At 37.0% G+C, this 24,546-nt stretch overlaps 1 protein-coding gene across 9 annotated transcripts in view; it reads left to right on the top strand.

Annotated features, from left to right (window-relative positions):
• Nucleotides 1–24,546, top strand: part of CLIP1 (CAP-Gly domain containing linker protein 1) — a 118,857-nt gene that overhangs the window by 83,593 nt on the left and 10,718 nt on the right. For 7 of the 9 annotated variants that reach the window (XM_063454280.1, XM_063454277.1, XM_063454279.1 and 4 more), the window contains 6 exons: nt 686–3,415; nt 4,074–4,211; nt 8,099–8,205; nt 18,545–18,665; nt 20,302–20,354; nt 23,982–24,002. In XM_063454280.1, the coding sequence (XP_063310350.1) occupies nt 686–3,415; nt 4,074–4,211; nt 8,099–8,205; nt 18,545–18,665; nt 20,302–20,354; nt 23,982–24,002 (3,170 nt within the window). The remainder of the gene's footprint in view (nt 1–685; nt 3,416–4,073; nt 4,212–8,098; nt 8,206–18,544; nt 18,666–20,301; nt 20,355–23,981; nt 24,003–24,546) is intronic. The other 2 variants (XM_063454283.1, XM_063454276.1) reach the window with 1 other exon arrangement.

The following is a 24,546-nucleotide window of genomic DNA, read 5'->3' as shown; positions in this document are numbered from 1 at the left end:
ATCCTGTCTTAAGAAAATATAAGTAATATTTATAGGGAATGGTCAGAAGTAGATTTACAGTGTTGTTTTCTTTATTAATATTGTATTTGCAAGATGGCTTTGTTGTATGTTGAAGCCATGTAAGCTTATATTCTTCCTACCCTTAATTATTATAAATACAATTTTACAATTATTTCTATAGCACCAACATATTCTGCAGTTTTATACAATAAGTAAACAAGACAAACCCTGAATTCTAACAGAACATGGTTGACATAGAGGATCAGTAGGTGAAGATGGCCCTGCCCAAACAAGCTTACAATTTAACAAGATATTCTCAAGTTTTAATACTCTGCATTACATATAAAGCTGACATTAAGCAGGAAACTTTTGAGGGATTTCAATTTAATTACTATAATATTCTTGTCAGGGCTCGAAATATCCACTTGCCACTAGTAATTGACGAGTGAAAATTGAGCCCTGGTGAGTATGCTATGACTTGCCAGGCTGAGTAACTTGAAAGGCCTGGCTAGTAGCATAAGACTTGACATTTTAAGCCCTGTTGTTATTATTAGCAGTTAATGGTTGTAATACCCGTTAGATGTGTCCGTGCATACATATAACTGCTGTACCTGTGCTTTATCTACATTTTCATTTGTCCGCTTGATTTCATTTTTTTTCTTTCTTCCCAACTTTGTCCATGTAGTCTTTAATCTGTGTGTTAGAATCTACAAGAAAAGAGCTTGAACTAAAAACTGAAGAGATGAGGGTATTGAAAATGGAGAAAGACTTGCTGGCCCAAGAGGCAAATAACTTAAAGCTAGTGGTGGATTCATTGCACTCAAAGCTCGCAGAGCTTGAATCCAGCTTTGAAGTGTTACAGAAGGAACACAGACAGCTGTTTTGTGTAAATGAAAAACTTAATGTTGAACATAATTGCCTTTTTGCTGAAAAAAAAGAACTTGAAAATAAATCACATGCCCAAAACATTGCCAGTGAAACCATAGCCTCCGAGAAAGAAAAGCTGCAGTATGATTTGGAAAGTGTGAAGCAGGAACTTTTGAAGGTCACGTTTGACAATGAAGACCTGCAATCTTCAATGACCACAATGGGTGCCACTTTGAAAGATCTCCAGGGAAGTAATGAAGCAATGGTGGCAAAATGTGCAGAACTCGAGGTTGAAAATCATGAAATTCAAGAGCAACAGAAAACTTTGAATGAAGAAAAAAATGTTCTTGCCAAAGAAAAAGATGAAATTATTGAAATGCTTAAGAAAAGAACAGAAGACATGACATGTAAGCTCAGAAACTTGGAAGGAGAAATGGATAATCTCAAAGCTGAAAAAGAAATTAATCTGGCCAAGGTGTCTGATTTAACGGAAGAGAAGGAAATGTTAACTAAAACCTCTAGCAACCTGAAATCTGAAAAGGAACATCTTCTGATTGAGCAAAGTGAACTAAATAGATTATTAGATAATGCACTTCAAGAAAAAGAAAAGTTAAAGCTTGAGTATAATGCTATAGAAATAGAACTAAATTCAGCACAGACACAATTGGACAAGTCAGTCAAAGAAAATGTAGAACTTCTGAAAAGTAAAGATGCCTTGCTTATCATGTGTGCGAAGATAGAAAAGGAAAAGCTTGTGCTGGAAGAGTTGAAGAAGCGGCTCACAGAGGAAAACATTCTGATTAGCAACGAGAGAGATGGCGTCATCCAAATGCTTACAGAGTCAAAGGAAGGCATGGCGAGCGACCTCATGAACCTTAATAATAAAATATCTGGACTTGAAATTAAAAGGCAAACTATGTTGACAAAAATCACAGACCTAGAGAACACGGTTAGTATTTTAACTGAAGAGCGTGATGAATCTGTGAAACAGAACAAAGACCTGGCCGCTGAAAAAGAACACGTTTTAGTAAAGCAAAATGAACTAAATGCTGTATTAAGTGAGACCCAACAGGAAAAAGACAAAATAAGCTCTGATTATAAAACATTGACAGCAGAAATGGCTGGAGTAAGAAAGCAACTTGATAGGACAATAAAAGATAACGAAGAGCTTCAAATTTCTAAAGAGAGGTTATCCAACTGCCTGGAAGAGATCAAGACCAGTAGTAGCGCTACAGACTCTGAGCGTGTCAGTTTGCTGCAAGAAAAAGAAAAACTACTTGCGTCGGAGAGGAAACTGTTAGCGGAAAATGCTGACCTTGTAAAACAAAATGATGAGGTTACAGCTAGGTTTCAGACGTTAATAGACGAATCTGAGCTGGCAATGAAAAAAGAAATAGATAATTTAAAAAATCTGAATGAGTCGTCGTGTCTACAGTTGTCTAGCTTGAAAAAACAACTACAATTGGTCACTGAAGAGAAAATCTCACTTGAAACAAAGCGTGCTGAACTTGAATCTAAAGAGCAGTTGCTTATTGATGAACTTTCGAACTTTAAAGATAAATGTGAGCTTTCAAGTTCTTCAAACATATTGTTAATTGAGGAGAAGAAACGTCTTTTTGGAGAAGTTGAATCTATGAATGCCAAGCTCATTGAAGCAGCACAGAAAGCTGAAGAATTGACTAAAGCAAATGGCGATCTCTCAGTGTTGTTGGAACAAACTGTGCAAGACAAATCTTATTTGCAGGTGGAATATGAAAATCTTTTGTTTGAAAAGAAATCATTGTTAGAAGAGTATAACAAATGTTGTTCTGATAAGGATTTGTTGATAAAAGATAAAAATATCTTGGATGAAAAATGTAAGGAATTTAATGTAAGTTTTCACAGTTTTGAACAGCGGTTAATAGAAGAGAGAGAGATGTTTGCAACTGAAAAGCAGTCTTTAGAGATGAAAAATGCAGATCTTCAAAAAAGTATGGATACCACGATAGAGGAGAAAGAACAGTTTCTGTTCCAGAACAAAGAGCTTGTAAGTGAAAAGCATAAGCTTCTAGAACAGATCGCAAATACAGAAAATAGTTTGCACACACTTGTTAAGGAAAGGGAGCTTTTAGAGCTCAAGAGTAATGATCTCTCTGACAAGTATGAAGAACTGAAGTGTGCATTAGAGTCCCTAACGAAGTCAAAAATGGAACTCCAGAACTCTCATAATCTAGTTTGTAAAACCTTGGAAGATCTTCGAAGTGGCCATGAAATTAGCGTGTCAGAACTGGAAAAACTATGCAAAGAGAAATCAGATTTAGTTTCTGCCCATGAGAATCTGATTGCCTCAAATGCCAAAATCTTAAAAGAGAATGAATTAATTGCTAGTAATTATGAAAAGCTTTCCCTTGAGGTTGATGTTCTAACAAAAGAAAAGCTTCAAGTTGCTTCAGCTGCCCAAGCTCTAGAGAACAAACAACAAGCTTTAATAAATGAAAATGAAGAACTGTTGATGAGGTTGAAGGAACTTCAGTCTCTTCAAATCAACACAGAAAAGACAAAAAATGAGGTATCAAAATTAAGTGCGCACACAACTAAATTACTAACACTGGGCACTAAGAACCACGGCTAATGTGATTTTCACCCCCAGTTGCATGCTTTGCACTTCACTGCATGTCTATGTTCATCTGATTTATGCTGATTTTTCTTTTGATTTCACATGTAATCTAAAAAAGTAATTGTGATTAAAAATAATCGATGAAAACAGAGTAACTTCCAGATAGAGGTTATTTTTGTTTACACAAGATCTTTATCTGCAATTATAGACTATATTGCAATGTAAATATTTTTAATCACAGTCAACTTAATTCACAATCAACCTAAAGAAATCAGTTTCACAATGTTTTTCTATGAATAACCATTATCAACTGTTCGTGAAGCATGTATAGTTAATTTTTACCTAATAATGCTATCAGTGATGCATTCAAAACAAATATTGCAGAGAAATTATAGAATGCTGGTAAAAATAAGTTTCATTGTACTGTATTCAACAGTCAAGTGTATTCAAAGCATAATTGCTCATTTATAACTTTAAAAGTATGCACATATAGAAATATATTGGTATAATTTTATATGTAAAGGAGGACACAGTTTTGTATACATCCAATATATAAAGTGTACATTTGCTATCTATTTAATTCACTGTTGAACATTGATGTTCGTCATAGGTTTCTCAGATGGCGGAGGAAACCTCCCGACTTGTTGAACAGATAACTGCTGAAAAAAATACAATGTTCCAAGAAAAGGTAGACACGCTTTCTGCATTGGATGAACTTAGGAAGCTTCACAGCAAACTGCAAAAGGAAGTGAGTATTACTTTTTTTTTTTTTTATTCTTTTTTTTTTATGTGCATTGTAAGATCACAGGTAGCATGTCATTAACATCGAAGAGTCAGCAGAAAAGCAACATATCAATGAAAAAATGTGTCAATAGGAAACCGGTCATTCATTTTTTTAATTTAAATTTTTTTATAATGTCAAAACAGAAATTACTGTGCTAGGCTTGGAGACCTAAAGACAAATAAGAAAGTAGAGCATATGCACTGAGAGGGAATTCAAAAGATTAAACTGGGAAGAATTAGAAATGTTCTATATTAGCTTTAGCAAAGAGGCCGATAAGCGCTCCGTTAGCGTGGACACCCAATGGCATTAAAACATGCGTAGGTGCATTCCCAATCGGTTAAAAAGCACCATAGCGGCACCTCAAGTCGTCAAAGGGGTTAGAATCTGCAAGATTATGTTATAATAGTTTAAGTGCTGGAGCTAACGAAGGATGTGTCTATCCGGCATGATAGTCAGGCCCCGTCCCCCAGTGAGAATCGCTTTTAATACACAGATTGTGGGTTTTTTTACATTTTTTTATTTTGTTTGTTTTTCCAAATCAAATGTAATCAATTAAAGACACATGTATGGCTGTTCAAAATTCCAGAATGTTTGATTAGTAATGTTTTTTTTTTTCTTCAATTAATTTAAATCAATATTGGTATATTTTTCAAGCAAATGATTCAAGGTGTGGTTTTATAATAACTAAAAATAAAAATATTGGTGGGGGCGGAGTCTGACCGCAGAGCTGACATGACATGTGGAGACCAAGCTTCCGTCCCTTCGCAGGATCTCCCCATTCTCCAGTTATCCACTATGACTCAACTCTCTCCTACCATGGACCGATGGAAGTTTCCCGGTGCCCTCTGTACCATCAAGAGGAACTCTTCTCTACACACAGGAACACTCTTAGGTGACGTGCCTGCAAAGCTCAAAATAGCTGAGTCAAATACCCCTGGGCTGCGAAGCCTGGTGCTGCACTGCAGACTATCAGGACTATGCTACTAATATCCTGTTACGGCTGTAAGCAATATCCAAGCACTTCTGGGCTCACCTAGCAGAGTGAACGGCAGCATCACATTCTCCCCAGTCTGAAAGACACCGGAGGTGCTGCTGGACACAGGAGTCAGGAGAGTCCACTCCCAGCACCTCAACCTCACAAGTTCGAGTCTCACTACTTACCTGCCCTCCTGGGCTGAAGTCTGGATGGGGCTCACACCCACCACACCGTCCACCTAAGCAGAGAACCGTGCGCCATCGGCACCTGACCATTTGGATTCTTCATATTTCCCTCATAAAGAGGGTTTGGTCTCCATGGACTCCCAGGTCCAGAGCTGGAGGGAGTTCACCCCCCCCCCCCCCGTCGCTGCCTAGCTGATCGTCCCAGCTGCCTGTTCTATTCCACTTTGAGCCTATTGATTATAGGAATCGGTTGAATGCCTGTGCCCAGTACATGATGACCTACTAGCTAAACATTAGAGCCTAGCAATTCCACTAGTCACCATTTTGTTTTTCCTTGTTTCTTCTCTATGTACTCTACATGTAGCGGTCCTCTAGAGGGGGAGCCCTATCTTTCAACCAATACTGGGCGAGGACTCTTTGAGCCGCTAGCATGATCATACCCAACAGCGTCTGCTCACAGGAGCTGAAACCATAGCAAAAATCCTTTGGGAAATATCACCCTTTCTATAATTAAATTAAACTCCCCTTGCCCGATTTGCCTTGTAGGCATGCAGTATTACTTGCTGTATGTAAGAGTAGCCAACAATCTCTAGCAACGCTTAATTTTTTATTTATTTTTTGCATCTGCTGCAATCACATCTGAGTAGAAGACCCAACAAGCCAATCACCAATAAATAACTACAATAAGAGTGATCACAACATGTACAAATGTACGGTACACCTACAATGTTACTTAGTGTAGGTAAAAATTTCATGAATATTTGAAATTTGATCCTAAATTGCTACACTTGCAAATGGCTGGAATTTACCTTTTTAAACAGTTGTGCACCAAACACACATCACACACATTGGTGATTAAATAGTGCACCCCACACTGTTACAGTTTGTATTTTTACATGGAAACAAATTAGAAGTGAATTTGGTTATACCAGTCTGCCCAGGTGAGAACACAGGGCAATGACTGTTGACTTCTCTGTCCTGTGATCGAGCTGTAATTGGTAAACCAATACAATTAATAATATAAAAAATAAAGGTTGGATAACTCTTTAATCTGACCCATGGGAGCAGCAAGATGGTAAAAGAAAGTGGGTAGTGGGATGTATTACATTTACTCACATTTTTCATACTTGGCTTAAAAAAATATTTATTTTGTTGTTGCAAAACCACACTTAGAATTATTTGCGTTGGATAAAAAAAAGTGATGATGTTTGTTCTTTAAAAGAAAATCAGTTGAAGGGACTCTAGGTACTATAACTATTTAATTAATGCTAGAGTCCCCTAGTGTTCTCCTTCCATTCAGTATTAAAGCAATTTTCAAAGAATTTAAAATTGAGTAAGGAACCCTGGCCACCGACAACCCACCCCTACCTGGTTATATAGAGAAGACAGAGATCCTTTTCCTTCTAGCCATGCCAATTCATACCAGCAGTGGCGGCTGTGATAGGCTTAAAAAGGTTAACTGACACTCTCAGCCAATCATTGCTGCTCAGGCTAATGCTTCCTCATTAGCTCAAGCAGCACAGTGAGAATTGTGGCTACTGGGGAGTCTCTTTTTAGCTTTAAAAACAGTTTAGCAATAACTGGAAGAACAGAGTCAGGGGACTCTAAACACTATAGCCTCTTCAATGAGGTGAATAGTAACAGTGTCCCTGCCAAGAATTTTTTTTTTTTTTTAAAGACAGCAATTTAAATGGACTCCAAGTATCATAACCACTACAATCCACTGTAGTGGCAATGTGCTAAATGTCTGTGTCTCATACTCTGTTTTTGATATTTTCAAGAGAGTTACTGTCACCAGCATTCAAGGTTCACCATCCTTTCCTCAGCTGCACTAAGTGCTGAAAGTGCATGTTATAAAAAGTTATCCCTCCAGCCCAGATGGCATTGAAAGACTAAGAGCAAGCTCTGTCAGATTTCATTGCCATCCAGGTGGATTTGCACTTGATACTACAGAAATGTGGGTTCCACGTCATTAGTGCATTTAAATGGGGTGACCTGTGGAAGTAGAGGAAAGCTTGTTTTTGTCCGACTGAATTAAAACAAACAGGTGTTCCTGACTAATCCCCGGAGTGCGTTAGCTATGGTTTCTGCAAATATATCTACTATCTGCCAATCCCTTCAATTATCTAGTTGCAAACTGATGCAGGTTTCTTGTGGATTTTGTTAAATATATGTATTTTTAGCCTAAATGTGTGAGTTTTTAAACCATTGACAGGAATTTACAGAGTGCAAGCAGTTGGTCTTCAAGTTTCTTGAAAAGCATTACGGCACTTTCACTGTATTTCTATTTTTCAAAATAACATGCAAAATTCTGTGTTGCATTGTTTTTCCATAATGTAATGTTGGCAGAAATGTTTTAATAGCGATATCAACAAGGTTTTTTTTCATTTTAAATTTTTTTGTTTCCTCCTCTGCCGCCCCCCCCGAAAGGATATTACAAGCTCCAGTATATTTACTAGATTGCATTTCAAACAGACCAGTGATACTATTAGTCTGATGTAGGATTTACAGTTACGTATGTAATCCTCGAATTACTAAGTGATTAAAGCAAACAGATAAATGTTTTTACTGGACAGAAAAGAGATCAGGCATGTCAGGATAATGGCTTTATTCTGTTTCTGTTTCTCTTAATTTAGAATTCTGTCCCATGTAGCACTTTCTGTTTGAAAAATAAATATTTCTTTCCTCAGTTCAACAATCTTAAAGACCAGCATAAATCTGCCGGAGAACAAGTAACCGTGGCTAATGAGCTTCTTAGAGGAGAATGCCTAAAAACAGAAACACTGAGAAAGGAATTGTGAGTAATCTTTCATTTGTTTGCTTATTTAATGTTCAGCATGTTGTGTTTAACTATTTAAAATTGCTTGTTCTTACATTTTGCGAGCTGCTAGTCACTGATCTCTAAATATTTAAAGGCAAATTCAGAGATAATATTGGGGACAGAAATGTGCAGTTTGGAGAAAACATTTTGAAGGCTGTTCACTAAATGTACTCCCCACCTACAATTGCCAAACTGCCGCCAAATTGATCTGGATGAGTTTCAAAATTGGAGTCCATCTGAATTCGCTTGAATAGCCCAAAAAGCTAATTCACACACAGATTATTCCTTTGCGATTTCCTGAATTAGTAAATGCATTCAAATTAATGTATAATTAATAAATAAAGGGGAAAAATTAAGGTCCACTGGATTTCCACTCGGGGGACCCAGTGATATTGTTCCACCTATCGCCTTTCACCATAACTAGAGTCAAGAGTGTTAATATAGTATACTCGGAGATGGTTTCCAGACCCCAATAACGGCATATACATTGTTGCACATATTGTAAACATACTAGATAATTCAATAATGTGAGAATTCAAAGTGAATTTCAAATTTAAGGCCAAAATAGCTGAACTGGAAATCTTAGCTGAATTAGAGAATGTTTCCAGTTTGGCAATTTTGACCTTAAATTTTAAATTTTAGTGAATAATCCTGTTAAATCTCCGCATGTGCCTACAACCGTGCAATTTTCGGCTTTTTACTTGTTTGTATTTAGTAGACACACATTGCTTCTTCCAAAATGAACACATTTAACAAGATGCCACTAACTGTCCCTTGTATTCCATATGGATATATGTATATTATTTTGTCATTCAATACCTGAATTGCTTTTCCAAGCTGTAGGTTTGCTACCTACCTGTTTTGAATTGTCAAGTTGTAGAATTTTTTTACTTAGTCAAAATCCAGGGTGTACATTATTTTTTTTTCTTGACACTCCGATTTAGAAATTAAGAGCTGGTCAGTTTTTGTTTTTGTGTATCATCATAGTGTCAATTCCTCAGTGATAAAATAGGTGATTCAAATATTTATGATACTGAAGGGGGTTGATCAAAAGCATAGGAAAATTAAAGTGACAGTTTTATTTGCTGTGATCTTTGTTCTTTTTCACTCTCTCCACAGTAAACCTACATTTTAATAACACCTTGAAAATACCCCCAAAACATATGGAAACCTCATAACAGTTACATCCCCTGATAGCCCCGATCTGGGGGACCAACATATCCAAAAATTGATCGGTTCAATGGTTCCGTATTTCCATAGAAGCCATAATTTTACCGACCACACACAATGTCTTATGCCCAAAACAGTCGGCCACACAGAGAGCACCTAATCTGCAGTTCTCTTTGTAGTTTTATCTACCGAACGAGAAAAAAATCAAAGTTAACAAACTAAACAAGGTAATTTCTTCACATCCATCCATTTTCTTGCCAAACAGACTTTGGTGGCCATTAGTATATGCACAATTAGCATTTTTATTTCTTCTTTCAATTTGGGGAAATCGAAATGGAACAAAAATAGTTGTGGGGGGGGGGGGGTCAGTTCAATATGGGACTGTTAAACTTGTAAGTTAATTTTCTAACTTGACCTTCAAAGGTAATAGGCAGGTACATTCCCACCATATATGCCGTATAGTTCCAGTTTCCCTCTTGCATCTCCAACAAATATTACTAATGTTGGGTTGAAACTTACTTAACCTTTCTGGTGTCAGATACCATCTGTGTAAAATTTTGAAATAATTTTCAAACAACAAAATACTATGAATAGGTTTTTTTGGTCAGATTTAAAGTGGTAACCCATTCACTGGATACAAATTCTGTGCTCAACTCTCTTTCCCATTTCATAATCCCACGAAGCCTTGTACCCGTTTTGCTCGTATACAATAATTCTCTAATCTTAGAAGACAAATTGGAGCCATTGGGGTTTTCGTGAGATGTAAGTCATAATCGCACTTATGACAAATCACGGCTTGAACTATCTTGCTTTGCATGTAATGCGTCTATCTCATATATTCGTTTCCCCTTTTACGTTGCATTACTGAAATTAATTTTTGCATGATATTCTAATTTTTCGAGTATCACCTGTATATAATGCCAGCATTTACCCAACTCCTTATATTTATATTATCAAGATATAGGGACAAAGCTTCTATAGGAGCATCCAAGAAGATACATTCTTTACTATTATGCTTCCGTCTAACAAGATGGGTACCATGATAAATGATGCATAATACTTTATTTTCCACATTAAGTAGTTTAATAGCCAAGTTATCTGCCCAAAGCAAGAGAAAAGGGTTCTTGTTGAATAAAACATGCCTTTCATAACCTAACCATAAACCATTTTCTAGGTCCTTAAATTTACATTTAATCAAATGGGGGATAGCATTATGGAATCATAAATAAAAAAATAATCGGGGAGGGATGTTACCCTATCTTTTAATTTGCGAGACTAATTTGAGGAGGAACTTCTGGGTCTACGCCATCCCATACAAACTTAATATATCATTCCTGGAATTCATGTAGCATACGTTTGGGTACTCTCATAGGAAGATTTCTTACTAAGTATTCCAGTTTTGTCACTAAATAGGATCGTACTGCGTTTATTCTCCCCAGCCAAGATAGATATACATACATATATATATATATAAATTCCCCCATTTGTTTATGGTAAGTTTTAAGTCCTGATAGAAGTTGTTAAAATTATTGTTTACTATTTTAAACCAATTGAAACTTAATTTTATCCCGAAATAAAGCATTTTATTCTTAAACCAATTAAATAGGTAAGAATCTCCCAATCTTTGTAGTTGGTCAATCGAAACACTAAAAGGAATTACTTGTCCTTTTTTTACAATATTTTTTTTTAAACAAGTGAACAAGCAGCAGTCACTTAACCCATCACATATTTTTCATCACTGGATCAGGATACAAAAAAAGAATAAAATACATAAGTGCTTGGTTTGAGTTAAAAACTATTGAGATCCTGAAGTGTTCCTTCAGAATGTTTAGCCATACTAGGTGGAGAGAGGAAAAACACTTTGGAAGCATGTAAGAGTTAAAAGCATAATTTATTCTGATTGCATAGGTTATAGGTTCCCTGGCTCCCACCATTCAGCTGTGTAGAACTGCACTGAGTTTCAAATATGACTAGGTATAAGACAATTTTTTTTCTTTCAGTTGGCAGAGGAGGCATGTCTTCCTCCTCTACCTGTACAAAATATTTTGTGGAGCATGAGTCACAAATGTGAGTGTGTATTGTATTTCAAGTTGTCACTTCAAATTTGGAGTTTCCATTTAAATGTTATATTCACACTCAAGGGAGATAGGGAACCAATGTTAGAGCAAAACACTTCTAGTGCATTTGTTTGTAACATCATAATAATATTAAGTAATGGTGAATTTTGTCTTCTCGTATTATATTCAATACAACACAGAAAGCTTAAACACAGAGCTGTGTATAGCAGAAAAATTGCATCTGGTCATCACTTCATTTAAGTGCCTATGCATATTAAGGTTGTACACCATGTACCCGTCCCTCTAATACATGTGTAGATACTACAGGGAGTGCAGAATTATTAGGCAAGTTGTATTTTTGAGGATTAATTTTATTATTGAACAACAACCATGTTCTCAATGAACCCAAAAAACTCATTAATATCAAAGCTGAATATTTTTGGTAGTTTTTAGTTTGTTTTTAATTATAGCTATTTTAGGGGGATATCTGTGTGTGCAGGTGACTATTACTGTGCATAATTATTAGGCAACTTAACAAAAAACAAATATATACCCATTTCAATTATTTATTTTTACCAGTGAAACCAATATAACATCTCAACATTCACAAATATGCATTTCTGACATTCAAAAACATAACAAAAACAAATCAGTGACCAATATAGCCACCTTTCTTTGCAAGGACACTCAAAAGCCTGCCATCCATGGATTCTGTCAGTGTTTTGATCTGTTCACCATCAACATTGCGTGCAGCAGCAACCACAGCCTCCCAGACACTGTTCAGAGAGGTGTACTGTTTTCCCTCCTTGTAAATCTCACATTTGATGATGGACCACAGGTTCTCAATGGGGTTCAGATCAGGTGAACAAGGAGGCCATGTCATTAGATTTTCTTCTTTTATACCATTTCTTGCCAGCCACGCTGTGGAGTACTTGGACGCGTGTGATGGAGCATTGTCCTGCATGAAAATCATGTTTTTCTTGAAGGATGCAGACTTCTTCCTGTACCACTGCTTGAAGAAACTGGCAGTAGGACTGGGAGTTGAGCTTGACTCCATCCTCAACCCGAAAAGGCCCCACAAGCTCATCTTTGATGATACCAGCCCAAACCAGTACTCCACCTCCACCTTGCTGGCGTCTGAGTCGGACTGGAGCTCTCTGCCCTTTACCAATCCATCCATCTGGCCCATCAAGACTCACTCTCATTTCATCAGTCCATAAAAAATCAGTCTTGAGATATTTCTTGGCCCAGTCTTGACATTTCAGCTTGTGTGTCTTGTTCAGTGGTGGTCGTCTTTCAGCCTTTCTTACCTTGGCCATGTCTCTGAGTATTGCACACCTTGTGCTTTTGGGCACTCCAGTGATGTTGCAGCTCTGAAATATGGCCAAACTGGTGGCAAGTGGCATCTTGGCAGCTGCACGCTTGACTTTTCTCAGTTCATGGGCAGTTATTTTGCGCCTTGGTTTCTCCACACGCTTCTTGCGACCCTGTTGACTATTTTGAATGAAACGCTTGATTGTTCGATGATCACGCTTCAGAAGCTTTGCAATTTTAAGAGTGCTGCATTCCTCTGCAAGATATCTCACTATTTTTGACTTTTCTGAGCCTGTCAAGTCCTTCTTTTGACCCATTTTGCCAAAGGAAAGGAAGTTGCCTAATAATTATGCACACCTGATATAGGGTGTTGATGTCATTAGACCACACCCCTTCTCATTACAGAGATGCACATCACCTAATATGCTTAATTGGTAGTAGGCTTTCGAGCCTATACAGCTTGGAGTAAGACAACATGCATAAAGAGGATGATGTGGTCAAAATACTCATTTGCCTAATAATTCTGCACTCCCTGTATATCGCAGTGTGACCCAACAGCTACTGATACACATCATACTTGTTGATGTCAGCAAGGACCACAATTAGTCAATGATACGTATTTCTCTGTTCACCACTTAAAGTATTGTAAGCTTTTTCTACATGATTCATTGTGGTGAAATTATTTGGTTTTGTTTGCTACACTTGCAACATATATTACAACATATAAGACTATTACACACTGTGTTTGTTTCTTTTGAGTGTAATTTTATACCCTTTAAACATTAATTTCATCTATCCCTCTGCCCCCTATATTTCCTTCATATTGATATACTCCACAAATTACCTACCATTCTATCTTCACCATGTTCATTACTCTTCTTACCACATTCTCTGTAATTTGTGATTTAATTATAATATTCTTGTATGGATTGTAAGCGTGCTACAGTGCTTCACTTTAGAGGATCACGATCTGTAAGTGTGCTTAAAAGGTGCTAGAAGGCTATTCTAATATTCTCAGTATTTAGCACTGAGGTGTCATTGGCATCGTATCAGAATTATATCTTTTTAATAGTAAAAAAAAAAAAAAAAAGATAAATCTGTATAGAAAACATACATAAAATGGATGTGGAAAAGACTTGCCATTTGTATGATATTAAACAGTCATATGTTTTGTTGATAATCATTTCTAGATTTCTTGTTTTGCTGTGCTAGTTGAGGAACATCAACAGATTTTGAATCAAGAACCCACCCATGACTCAATTGTTATGATAGGGTAGCGTAGCCTGATGTATCCTGTCTCCAATAACAGAGACATGACGATTTAACGGAACACCGTAGACACTATAACCATTTAATCTTCCTGAATTGCTTATAGTACCTGGGGTCCCCCACCACTGTCCATAATATTTGAGTAGTTTAACACTAAATAACGGTCCCTGGCCCCCCACAGCCCAGATGCTTCTAGAGATGTGCCTAAGGCAGAGATTACACACTTCATGCCTTACCATTTCATAACTGCAGTGGGGGCTGTTATAGGCAGAACGCAGTCAGATGAAAGCTCTCAGCCAGTCGCAGCCACCCATTGCTGCTCAGGCTAATACTTTCTCATTATTCCAAGCAGCACAGAGAGAATGGTCCGGATGGGGACTCCCGTTAAGCATTATAACATGTAAAATGGTTTAATAGTCAGTGAATGGAAGAAATTCACCAAGGGACTCTGTTAAAAAAAGAAAAAGTGCTTAAAAGAAATATATATATATTCTTTTTTTAAATTATTATTTAAATTGGATTTCTTAAAATGAAATCCTTTTGGAGGATTGATCTATTTAAAGATAGTTTTCTTTTTACAATACATTATAGCCCAAAGGTCTATATATGAGATATGGATTAGTTATACAGCATGAGGCTGTATATTAATGCAGCATTCCTATTTCTGTTCAATTAATTCCATTGATCCAATCCAAGTTCACTGGACTTGTGTGGCCTCTTGGAGCATCAATCAATGGGAGACCTATTGCAAAACACTAGGTAGTACCTTGTACCACAGAGGTTGTCACAAATATTCCCCACCTCTTTTCCTCAATGCTGGTCAGTTACATACTCATGACGCTGCTGGGAGTAAATACTCAATTTTTTTTGTCCATTGGCCATCAAGTAGTAATGTGAGACTTATCATGGTACTCGTATCTCTTTAGCTATTAAAAGTCCACAGGTTCAACAGGGTAGGTACTTAGAAAGAATTTATTGGAAACCGCAACACAAAATAAAAAAAAGTTTTTTGGCCAATTTCTAAGGTTTGCCATACAGAGGGATTTCAAGATTCATCACGGTCAGTTAAAAGCCTTACCATTCGGACTCTCCTCTGCACCAAGGATCTTTGCAAAAGTCCTAGCGCCTATCACTGCTGTCTTAAGGGAAAAAGGAATTACAATTTTTCCTACTTAGTCAACTGGGTCACCAAGGCAAAATCAAGAAATGCTCTGGTAGAAGATGTAAATTACACTCTAAGTATTCTAAAAGAACATGGTTAAAAAATGACAACTGCAACATACAAGGACCATTCAATTTCTAGTTTTTTTAATCAAGTCAGAAAACCTATCTATTCACCTAACTTCTCTGAAGAGAAGGAAGATAAAAATCAAGTAGCAAGAGTGCACTGAGGATGGGCAGCAGCTGAAATAGCCTGCCCTTCGGTTGGTCCCCACTCAGAACTCAAGCTGGTTTTAGCTCATCTTGTGCCATTACAGAGAGAACATCTCTGAAGAATTTCAGACTGGTCCCACCCATACGGCAGTCCAGATCGGAAATGCCAGCAAGTTCCCTCCCAGACGGTTGTTTCAACCTTGTGAGGCATAGCTGATATCTCTCAAGGCACCGTGAGAGAAGGAAGATAAGAAAAGAGATCTTCAAAAAGAACCAATATGCACTATAAGGAAAGCCATGAGAGTGCTAGGACATCTCACTTTGTCTATCCCAGCAGTAATGTCAGCCACTTTGGAATCAAGACCCTTACAGTGTGAAATTCTAAAAAATGGTCAAAAAAAAAAAGAATTGGATACTGTGATTGAGATTTCAGATCTTGGTGGATAGAAACCAGGTTTTCAGAAGGCCTGTCTTTTCAACTTAAAGATTGGGTCATAATCACTGAAACATCACTCTTAGGTTGGGGAGCGCACCTTCAGTATCATATGAGGCAAGGCATATGGTCTATAGAAGAAAAGGAAGAATTGATACGTCTTTTATTCTCTTTAGTTAAAACCTCTTGTTTTAGGGAAGGCAGTAAGGATCCAATCCAACATCCAAACTACCGTCACCTACATCAACAAACAAGGAAGTAAAAGGATAAGAATTCTACACCTTCTTTGCACAAGTATTATTCCTTGGGCTCAACATCATATAGATTACCTGTCTGCTATCCACATAAGGGGGATAAACAACATCATAGCAGACGACCTTAGCAGATCAAGATGGTCTGAGAACGAATGTTCCGTGAATCCAGTCATATTATTTCAGATTGTGAAGGAATTCAGGATGCCGGTCATAGATCTCATTGCAAGAAGGAAAAACGCAAAGGTTTTGCCTCCCTTTTTAAGGCAGACTTTCTTCTTGTGCTGGATGTCCTCCCTTTTGCCTCCCTTTTTAAGGCAGACTTTCTTCTTGTGCTGGATGGCCTTTCAATCAAGTGGAACTTCAGCCTCACTAAAAATAGGAACTAACAAATCGGTTGTGCTGGCTATAATCCCGTACTGGCCAAACCAAAGCTGGTTCTCTGCCTTGACGACAATAGCTTTAAAGTCCTGGGAACTTCCATTATCAACAGAGCTTATGGTGAGTCAAGAAGATGTTCAAATTGACAGTCTGGCTGCTGCACAACTGTACATCACAAGGGCATTACAGATAAAAGATTCATGTTCTTGCGTAATTCTACCAGAAGGTCTACTACTGGTATTTAAAAAATGTGGACAAGATTTCTTCATTGGTGCAAGGATCATCATTGCCTAAGGAGTTCTCACTCTACAGACACACAAATTTGATTTTTTTGCAGGATGGTCTTCGGGCATGTCTTGGTTCATCTTGCCCTCCACATACTGCTGGTTTCCAGTACCAGAGGATGAAAGGTAGCCCCAGAGCATCACCAAGCCACCACCATGCTTAACTGTAGGCAGAGTGTTCTTTTCAGCGTATGCTCATGCTTCTTCCTCCAGACATACTGCTGATCCATTGCGCTGAAAAGTTTGGGTTTTTATCTCTGCACAAAACAGAATCCCTAACAGTCTATCCCTAATTTATATGATTCCGAGCATATTGGAGCTGACTTTTCTTGTGCTTTTAAGACAGTGGTGTACCTTTTTGTTTTCTGGCATGCAGTACATGCCTTACTGTGCTCAGTCTTGCTACAGGTCTTTTGCAGTCACTTTTTTCACAACCTGCCTTCACAGAAATCTAGTTGCTGCCATTGATAGCTCCCTTTGTCTTCCCCGTCCAGGTAGTGTAACCACTGTGCCTTCAACTTTGAGCTTGCGAACTATGCTTCCAACTGTCTCTCTAGGAACATTCAGTGCCTTCCCAATTTTTGGCATCCTGTTCCTTGCTTGTGAAGGGTGATCTCTTCTCTTAACTTTGTAGACCATTCTTTTGACATAGCCATATTCATAACATGCAGTCAAACATGACACTCAACAAACCCGTAGCCAGGCATTTGAAGTGTTCCAGCTCAAGCACACCTGGTGCAATTAATAAAGCTACCTGTTTTGCATTTTTGTGCTTTACGAGGAATTCTATTCAGGGGTTGAATAATTTTGAGAATGGACAAGTCCTAAGTTGCATTTCCAGTTGAATTTGGGGAAACCACTTGAAGCATTTGTTGTGTTGAGCTATTTCAATTGCTTTTTTTTTTTTTTCATTTGTTGGTTGCAAACAGCTGAAAGCCTGTACATTTTGACAATAATCTTCAATGGGGGTTGAATATGTTTTATTACAGCTGTGTACATGCACCTTTGGTCAGACAGTGGTTGAAGACCAACAGTCTATGTGGTTTTCTCTGCTTCACTCAATGTACAGAAACAGGGAAGGAAGACTTCGATTAAGATTTGGTAGTTGGTTAACCCTTTACCAACCCTAACCCTATGTTTACACTAACCATATATTTAACCTTAACCCTACACTATCCCTAACCCAAAAAGAACATTAACTCGTACCTTACTTAAACACTAACTAGCCACAACCCTACCCTACCGTTCCCCCTAAATCTATCCCTATCCAAACCCACAACCCTAACACTAGGGAAGCTTTCTGCTACTGACTGACTTGACCTAACTTTGTTAGTGTTAAGTTATTCAATTTTGCATGCCTGGAAGGTCCATGACACAGTCACCGTGGATGAACTTCTACTCAAGGTGCGAGTGGAGATTTTGTGCCTTTATCTTTGTAATGCAACCGAAAAAAAACTGATAAATCAGCTTGTGGTTGGTAGATCACCATGTTTTTAAAAAAAAAAAAAAAAAGTATACTTTTTGCTAACGAGATTTGATTATCTAAAGAGCCCACATCTGCTTCTTCACTTACTGAAAGGTGCAAGAAGGTAACTGTTATCAGTGCACTCCTTACTTGTTTTCAGTAAACCTGTATCCTATTTTATTAGTGTTGAATGTGTGTATATGTAATACATCATATGATGTAGATGTATTTTTTTCGAGCTGTGAACATGATTCTATCCCACAGTTTTTCTTGCCTGTCGTGTTTCCATAGTAACTCGGCTTTCATTGTCCTTGCAGGGAAGAAGTAAAGCTGGCAGCAGAACACAAGTCCCGACAGCTAGCTGCTCTGCAGGAGGAGAACCTCAAACTTGCAGAGGAGCTTGGAAGGAGCAAAGAGGAGTTCACAACTCACCAAAAGGTAGGTAATCATAAATTAACCTTTTCATGGCCTGAGAATGGAGCTGCTATACTTGGTGAATATACTGTTGATCACCAATAGGTTTACTTGTATATTACAGCTCAATAACAATGTTTTATGCCATAGTTTTCCTAATTGTGTAGACTATTTAGCGAAATTTTGAGCACTTTACAGATATGTGACCAAAAGACCTGCCTTTGTTTAAGTAGTTCTTTATTGAAGTTTGCATTCTAATTCAAACTTGATAGTGGCAGGGTTGTATTGTTAATTAATATTTTGTTTTGTGCATAGCTTTGGGAGTATGTCTGTGAAGGTAATTGTTAACATGGAAAAAAAGATACATGTATACACAGTATTCTTTTTGTAAAGATACCTAGCTCATGATGGATTACTTTAAATTTGATTTTGATAAATATGGCTTTTATTTATTTTTTTATTGTAAAATATGTATATATGCCAAGATTTGTAAGTGTAGTCATTTGTCACCATGGCAACTATCCACTTTATTCCTTTGCTTAAAATGCATTTTATAGGCATGCACATACATTCTCGGTTATCACAGAATTTGCATACTTTCTGAATACGTAGCTATGGTATTCTTTGTATTATTATGGATAAAATTTTTATATCTATATATATATGTGTGGATAGTTACAAATATGACTTCTAAAACTCTGCCTAAAGCAGGGATTACAGGCAATCATATCTCCCATGCATGTACAGGAGCAGGAGTGTCCACCCTTGGCCCTCCAATTCTTGTTGGTGTATATTTACTAGATGTCCATGACAGACAACCTCTTATAGAGGGCCTCAGCTCTCTGGACACAACTGTTCAAAAGATTGGCCAGTTTAACAAACGAATGTGGTCTTTTCACATATTACAAATGTTCTGAGTTAGGGTAGTGGGCAGTAGAACTTGAGGCACTGAGAATCATGTTTGATTTACATACTCAATTTGTAGCAAACTGCAAATGTAACATCTTATTTTGTGTGAGATGTTGGATATTCTGGTTAGAATGAACAGTGTGTGGGTGTATGCACTTAGCTGTGGGAATTGAATTTCTATTTTTGGCATGTGAAGCGCTTAACAAAGGTGACAACAGCAGTTTGAGAGATACATTTGGTGGGTTTTTTATGTGTAGTCACATTTTAAACCTCAATTTAAAGATTTATGAATGAGGCATTTCTTTTTTTTTTGCGTAACAAAAACCTTAAACGATTTGTTAAGGCACCATAGCCGAGAAGATAGTTCAGTTGCTTAATAATGCATCTTATTTAGAACCTAATCAGAGCTCAGTATGGCAAGTTATTTGGCACTCGTTGGCATGGTCAGATCAGGCAAATTTACTGATTGGCCTTCCTTATCAAAATCATGCATAAGAGAAGATATTTTAAAGTTATATAATGGTAATTTTATGGTCACGCATTCTCTCAATGTCTAAATATGTGTAAAAATATACTTTCAATTCTAGTGGAAGGGACAAGAAAAACAAACCAGGTAATGTGTGTGTTTAGTACACAATGAGTTGTGTTCCAGAAATTGGGCTAGAGTTGGGGGGGGTGGGGGGGTGGGGTGGGGGGGGGGGGGGGGAATAATCTGCCATCACCAGTCTAATTTTTTTTATTTTTTTTTAAGCTTGAAGAGGAGAGATCGGTATTAAATAATCAGCTACTAGAGATGAAAAAAAGGTAAGCTTGTTTTTCTATCTGAAACCATATTAATAGGTCTGTAATCTTGCATGCTAATCTAATTTCATGACAGAATCAGAGCACATTTACATTTCCTTTCTTTTTCTACATGGCAATTGTAAATTCTGTCTGTTATAAGGCAGAGTTCCCTTAGTACGTGTGCATACCTCTGGGTTTGGGGCAGGAGCATAATATTGCATTTTTAGAAGACATTAACAGGGATGGCTCTGGCAGTATTTAATTAAACAACACAAACATCCAAAGATGTTTGCGTAACTCCTAAGTGGAAGAGAATTGAGCAGTAAAACTGCAGGAGCATGATCTATAATGCTACATTATCTAAAGTTGTTTTTAATGCCTCTATTAAAAAAAAAATCTTTAAATTGGTTCACAATGTTGCACTGTTACAAGCAAGATATGTAATCAATAAAAAAAAATGAGATGCAGGTTATGTGTTATGTTATGAACATTGTTTGGAAAGGCAAAAACTAAATCCACATGCTCTGTTGCTTATGCGCAGTACAGATCTCTCTGTCATAGGTCAGCTGAGAGATTTTCGCATTGGACCAATTACATGCTAAATACATCCTAACTAGTACATTTGTAAGGTAGTGGCAAGATCGGAAAATCAGAAAAACTTCACAGAAAGCAGGTTCCATGTCCAAAAGACTTTTAAAGAACTGCTAATCTAGCGCAAATATAGAAGTCCTTGAGAACAAAAGGAGAAAACATCCATGCTTGCTTGAGTCTATTAATTCTGTCACGCCCTCAGATACATTTTGTTTAATTTGGAAGTGTCCTATTCCCATCTAACCAGAGACTGTATTGCGTTAGTGGGTAGTGACAACAAACCTGATTTCTACAAAGGTTTACAAAGCTGCATGGTTTGTTTTAGCAATCTACTGCTTTATTTGTTATGTAGTTCTAGCCCTGGATAGCCCTTGTTTTGTGTTTTTTGTTTTTTTGTTTTTCATGTTTTTCTTGTAGTAATCCAACATGTTAATAGCTTTTTGAATGTGAGGATTCATTATAGTATACTACACAAAATAAAATAATTTGTAAAGTGGCATATTTTTCTGCAGTGCTGTACAATGGGTTTATGAGACATGCAAATAAAGTAAACTCACAATTTGATTTGCAGGAATAAGTGGTAGTAAAGGGCCTTGCTTAACAAGAGTTCAATTTAAGTTCGATATTGAAGAATTTTTTTTATTATGGTGAATAAATATATTCCTTTTTTGCACTTTAATATTAAATTACCTTGATAGCAAAAAGTAGATTTCAGGGTAATAATTACAACTTTTTTGTGATTGCTTTCTTAAAAGTTAACTATAGTGTTTGGAATGCAAACCTGTATTCCTAATACTATAGGAATCGTCTGTCTCTATGCCACACGTACATACCACCCACCCACACCCCCTGTCATGAAAGGGTTAAATAACCATTTAAACACTTACCTGATTCCAGTGCCGAAGACCTTCTGTGCTGGGTCAGGCTCCTCCTCTGCCTACATTAGCTGAAGGGGGGAACTTAATGCACAGCAAGCACCACATGCGTATTAGGCCTACCCCATAGGAAAGCATTAACTCCATGCTTTCCTATGGAGATTTTCCACACACTGGACGTCCTCCTGTAAAGTGTGACGATGTCCAGCGTTGTTTCATGGAGTCGAACTCCATTAAACAGCAGAAAACACCACTAGTGGCTGTCTGGTAGACAGCCACTAGATGCAGTCTTAAACCTGCAATGTAAACATTGCAGTTTTTGAAAAACTGCAATGTTTTACTTTTCTGAGTTAAGGGAACAAGGACACTGCAGCCAGACCACTTGATTGAGATGAAGTGGTCTGGGTGCCTATAGTGTCCCTTTAATATCCAGGTTGTGGAATTGTCTGGATCTGTAGTCCGTTTTATTTTATTTTTATTTTTACAAATATGTTTATATAGCAGAACTCTTTAATAACCTTCCTCCAAGTACTTGTATATATGGCCAGATTGCCATAAGTAAAATATTTCAAGAGTTATGATTTTTCTGGGTCCCGTGTTTTGTCACCTACCTATTGAGAACCCTATACAGAATGATTTGATTGTACTTATCCTGTATTTACTACAATTCAGAATCTAGTCTAAAATATATTTGTCAAAGCTTGATTTGTGAACAGTCTGAAGAAGTTTGTTCCTCACAGGCATTGTCCAAAGAATGCAACAGATTTTTAACCTTTTTATTTTCAAGTGATTTCAAACTTTGTGTATTCAGTAACATTTAGTGAATGTTGCACACATTCCTTAGTTAGGAAAGCTCAGGGTATATATGTTCATTCTAGCTGCTTGTTGAATAGTTATTTAGAATTAGGCATTTTCCACATGATCATGATGTTTAAAAAAAAAAGGTTGTGCAATTGGGACTAATGCTTCACTGTCCCCTCAGACTTTCATTTTATTGAGATTAATACAATGAGTACCAGTGACTTTAACAACATTCATAACCAATCAAATAGTGAGAAATGTCAAAAGCTAAAATATAACTGCTGTTTATTGATTTATCTCATAAACTCCCCCTAGCAAAATTGTCTTTGATACCCAGTGCTTTTTGTAATTCCATTCAGAAGACATCAGTTTAACATTATTCATTGTACTTGTAAGTACAGTACATAAACTGACATTTTCATATTTATGCATAAGTTCCTCTTTTTTTTTTTTTTCCCCTCTTTTCTCTAAAGGTAAATTTAATGATTTGGTATTTCTGCAATTTAATGTGTAACATTTAAACAGACAGCTCCCAGATAAGGTTGCTAACTGTTCTTAAAATGTCACAAATGCATCAAGAGGGACTAAGACACGTTATGAGTCAAGGGTACTATGACTCATTAAATAGAACTGGTGATGCCTTTATGTATTTTTATAGCAAGCTCAATTGGTGTACCTTTGATTGGCATCTTCTGTTTTAAAGTGTACCTGTCGTGAAATATTTTAATTTTTTTTTTTTAAACTGGGATTTCATAGATAATACAAGTTGTAACGTTCTATCTATACACTGTGAAGGCAAATTTCTCCTGGACAATGTACAGGTAAAATTTGTCTAGCTCTCCGAAGTGGATCTGGTCTTTGAAATGTTTTGTGGATGGCAGGTCCGCTTTAAAGGTGCCTTTTAATTAGCCACTGGCAGCACTAGTGGTCTTGAACTGAATAGTGATGTTTAACAACGTTGTTTCCCTGTAATTGAAATGATTTAGTTTCATTGTGGATTGCTAACTGTCCTGCTGTGTTCCAGCTTGCGCTGCTAATCAATGCTCATCCCATTCCTCTCTCCCTTTCTACTTTTGCTTCCTTTGCTATATCTGTGTGTCTTTAATGGTAAGACTGAAGAAAGTCTATCCACGTTATAACAAATAGTTCTTTTTCTCATATTATTATTTATTTTGTTTTAGTACAGCATTGTTGTACGTATTTTTGGCTGCATTTGTCCCAAAGTGTCTCGCTTTCGTTTTTTTTGTAATATTTTTTTGAAGCTGCAATTCCCTTCCCAGCCAGTAAGAGGCGAACATCCTTACTTTCTACTTGTGTTTTGCATATTTTCTCTTTCTTGTTTTCTAACATATGGTCTTTGTTATCTTGCATTTTTTTTAAGCTTACCCAGTAACACACTAAGGTACCTGTTTCATTACTGAATACTTGTTTGGATACTAAGAAAATAATTTAAAGTCTGCTGTTTTTAATGGGAATGTAACCATTACGAGGTGCTTTCTTGGTTTACCAGTCTCTTAAGTTCCACATAGTAACAGTAAGAAAAATTAATAAATTTGTAGTTGTAAAAATATTTAATAGTTGAGCACAACCACTGACGCTGGACAGTGCCAAAAGCTTTTCAATCCTCTCTCTTCTAGAGATGCAGCAACAGATGGCATTTAATTGTTATGCATCTGGAAAATATAAATGATAGAACTATGTTATCTGCTTACAAAGCCTATTGTTTAAAGATTTTTGTATTCTATTTTGCATTCATGTGAACTCATTACCAGCACAAAATGCTATACGTGACCCCATAAAACAAGCAGAGTGGTTTGAAGGCTTCATGTTATTATCGTAGTGATGCCTAGATTTTCCATTTGCTGCTCTTCCTTTGGTACATACATGTGCTTAATTGCCTTTCACCTTTTGCTTTGCATAACACAGCATTGTGTTTTATGTGTTGG

The sequence above is a fragment of the Pelobates fuscus genome, chromosome 5 (assembly GCF_036172605.1).
Source record: "Pelobates fuscus isolate aPelFus1 chromosome 5, aPelFus1.pri, whole genome shotgun sequence".
In the NCBI taxonomy this organism is placed as follows: domain Eukaryota; kingdom Metazoa; phylum Chordata; class Amphibia; order Anura; family Pelobatidae; genus Pelobates; species Pelobates fuscus.
Note: the sequence above shows the minus strand (reverse complement) of the source record. Positions and strands in the feature narration are given on the sequence as shown.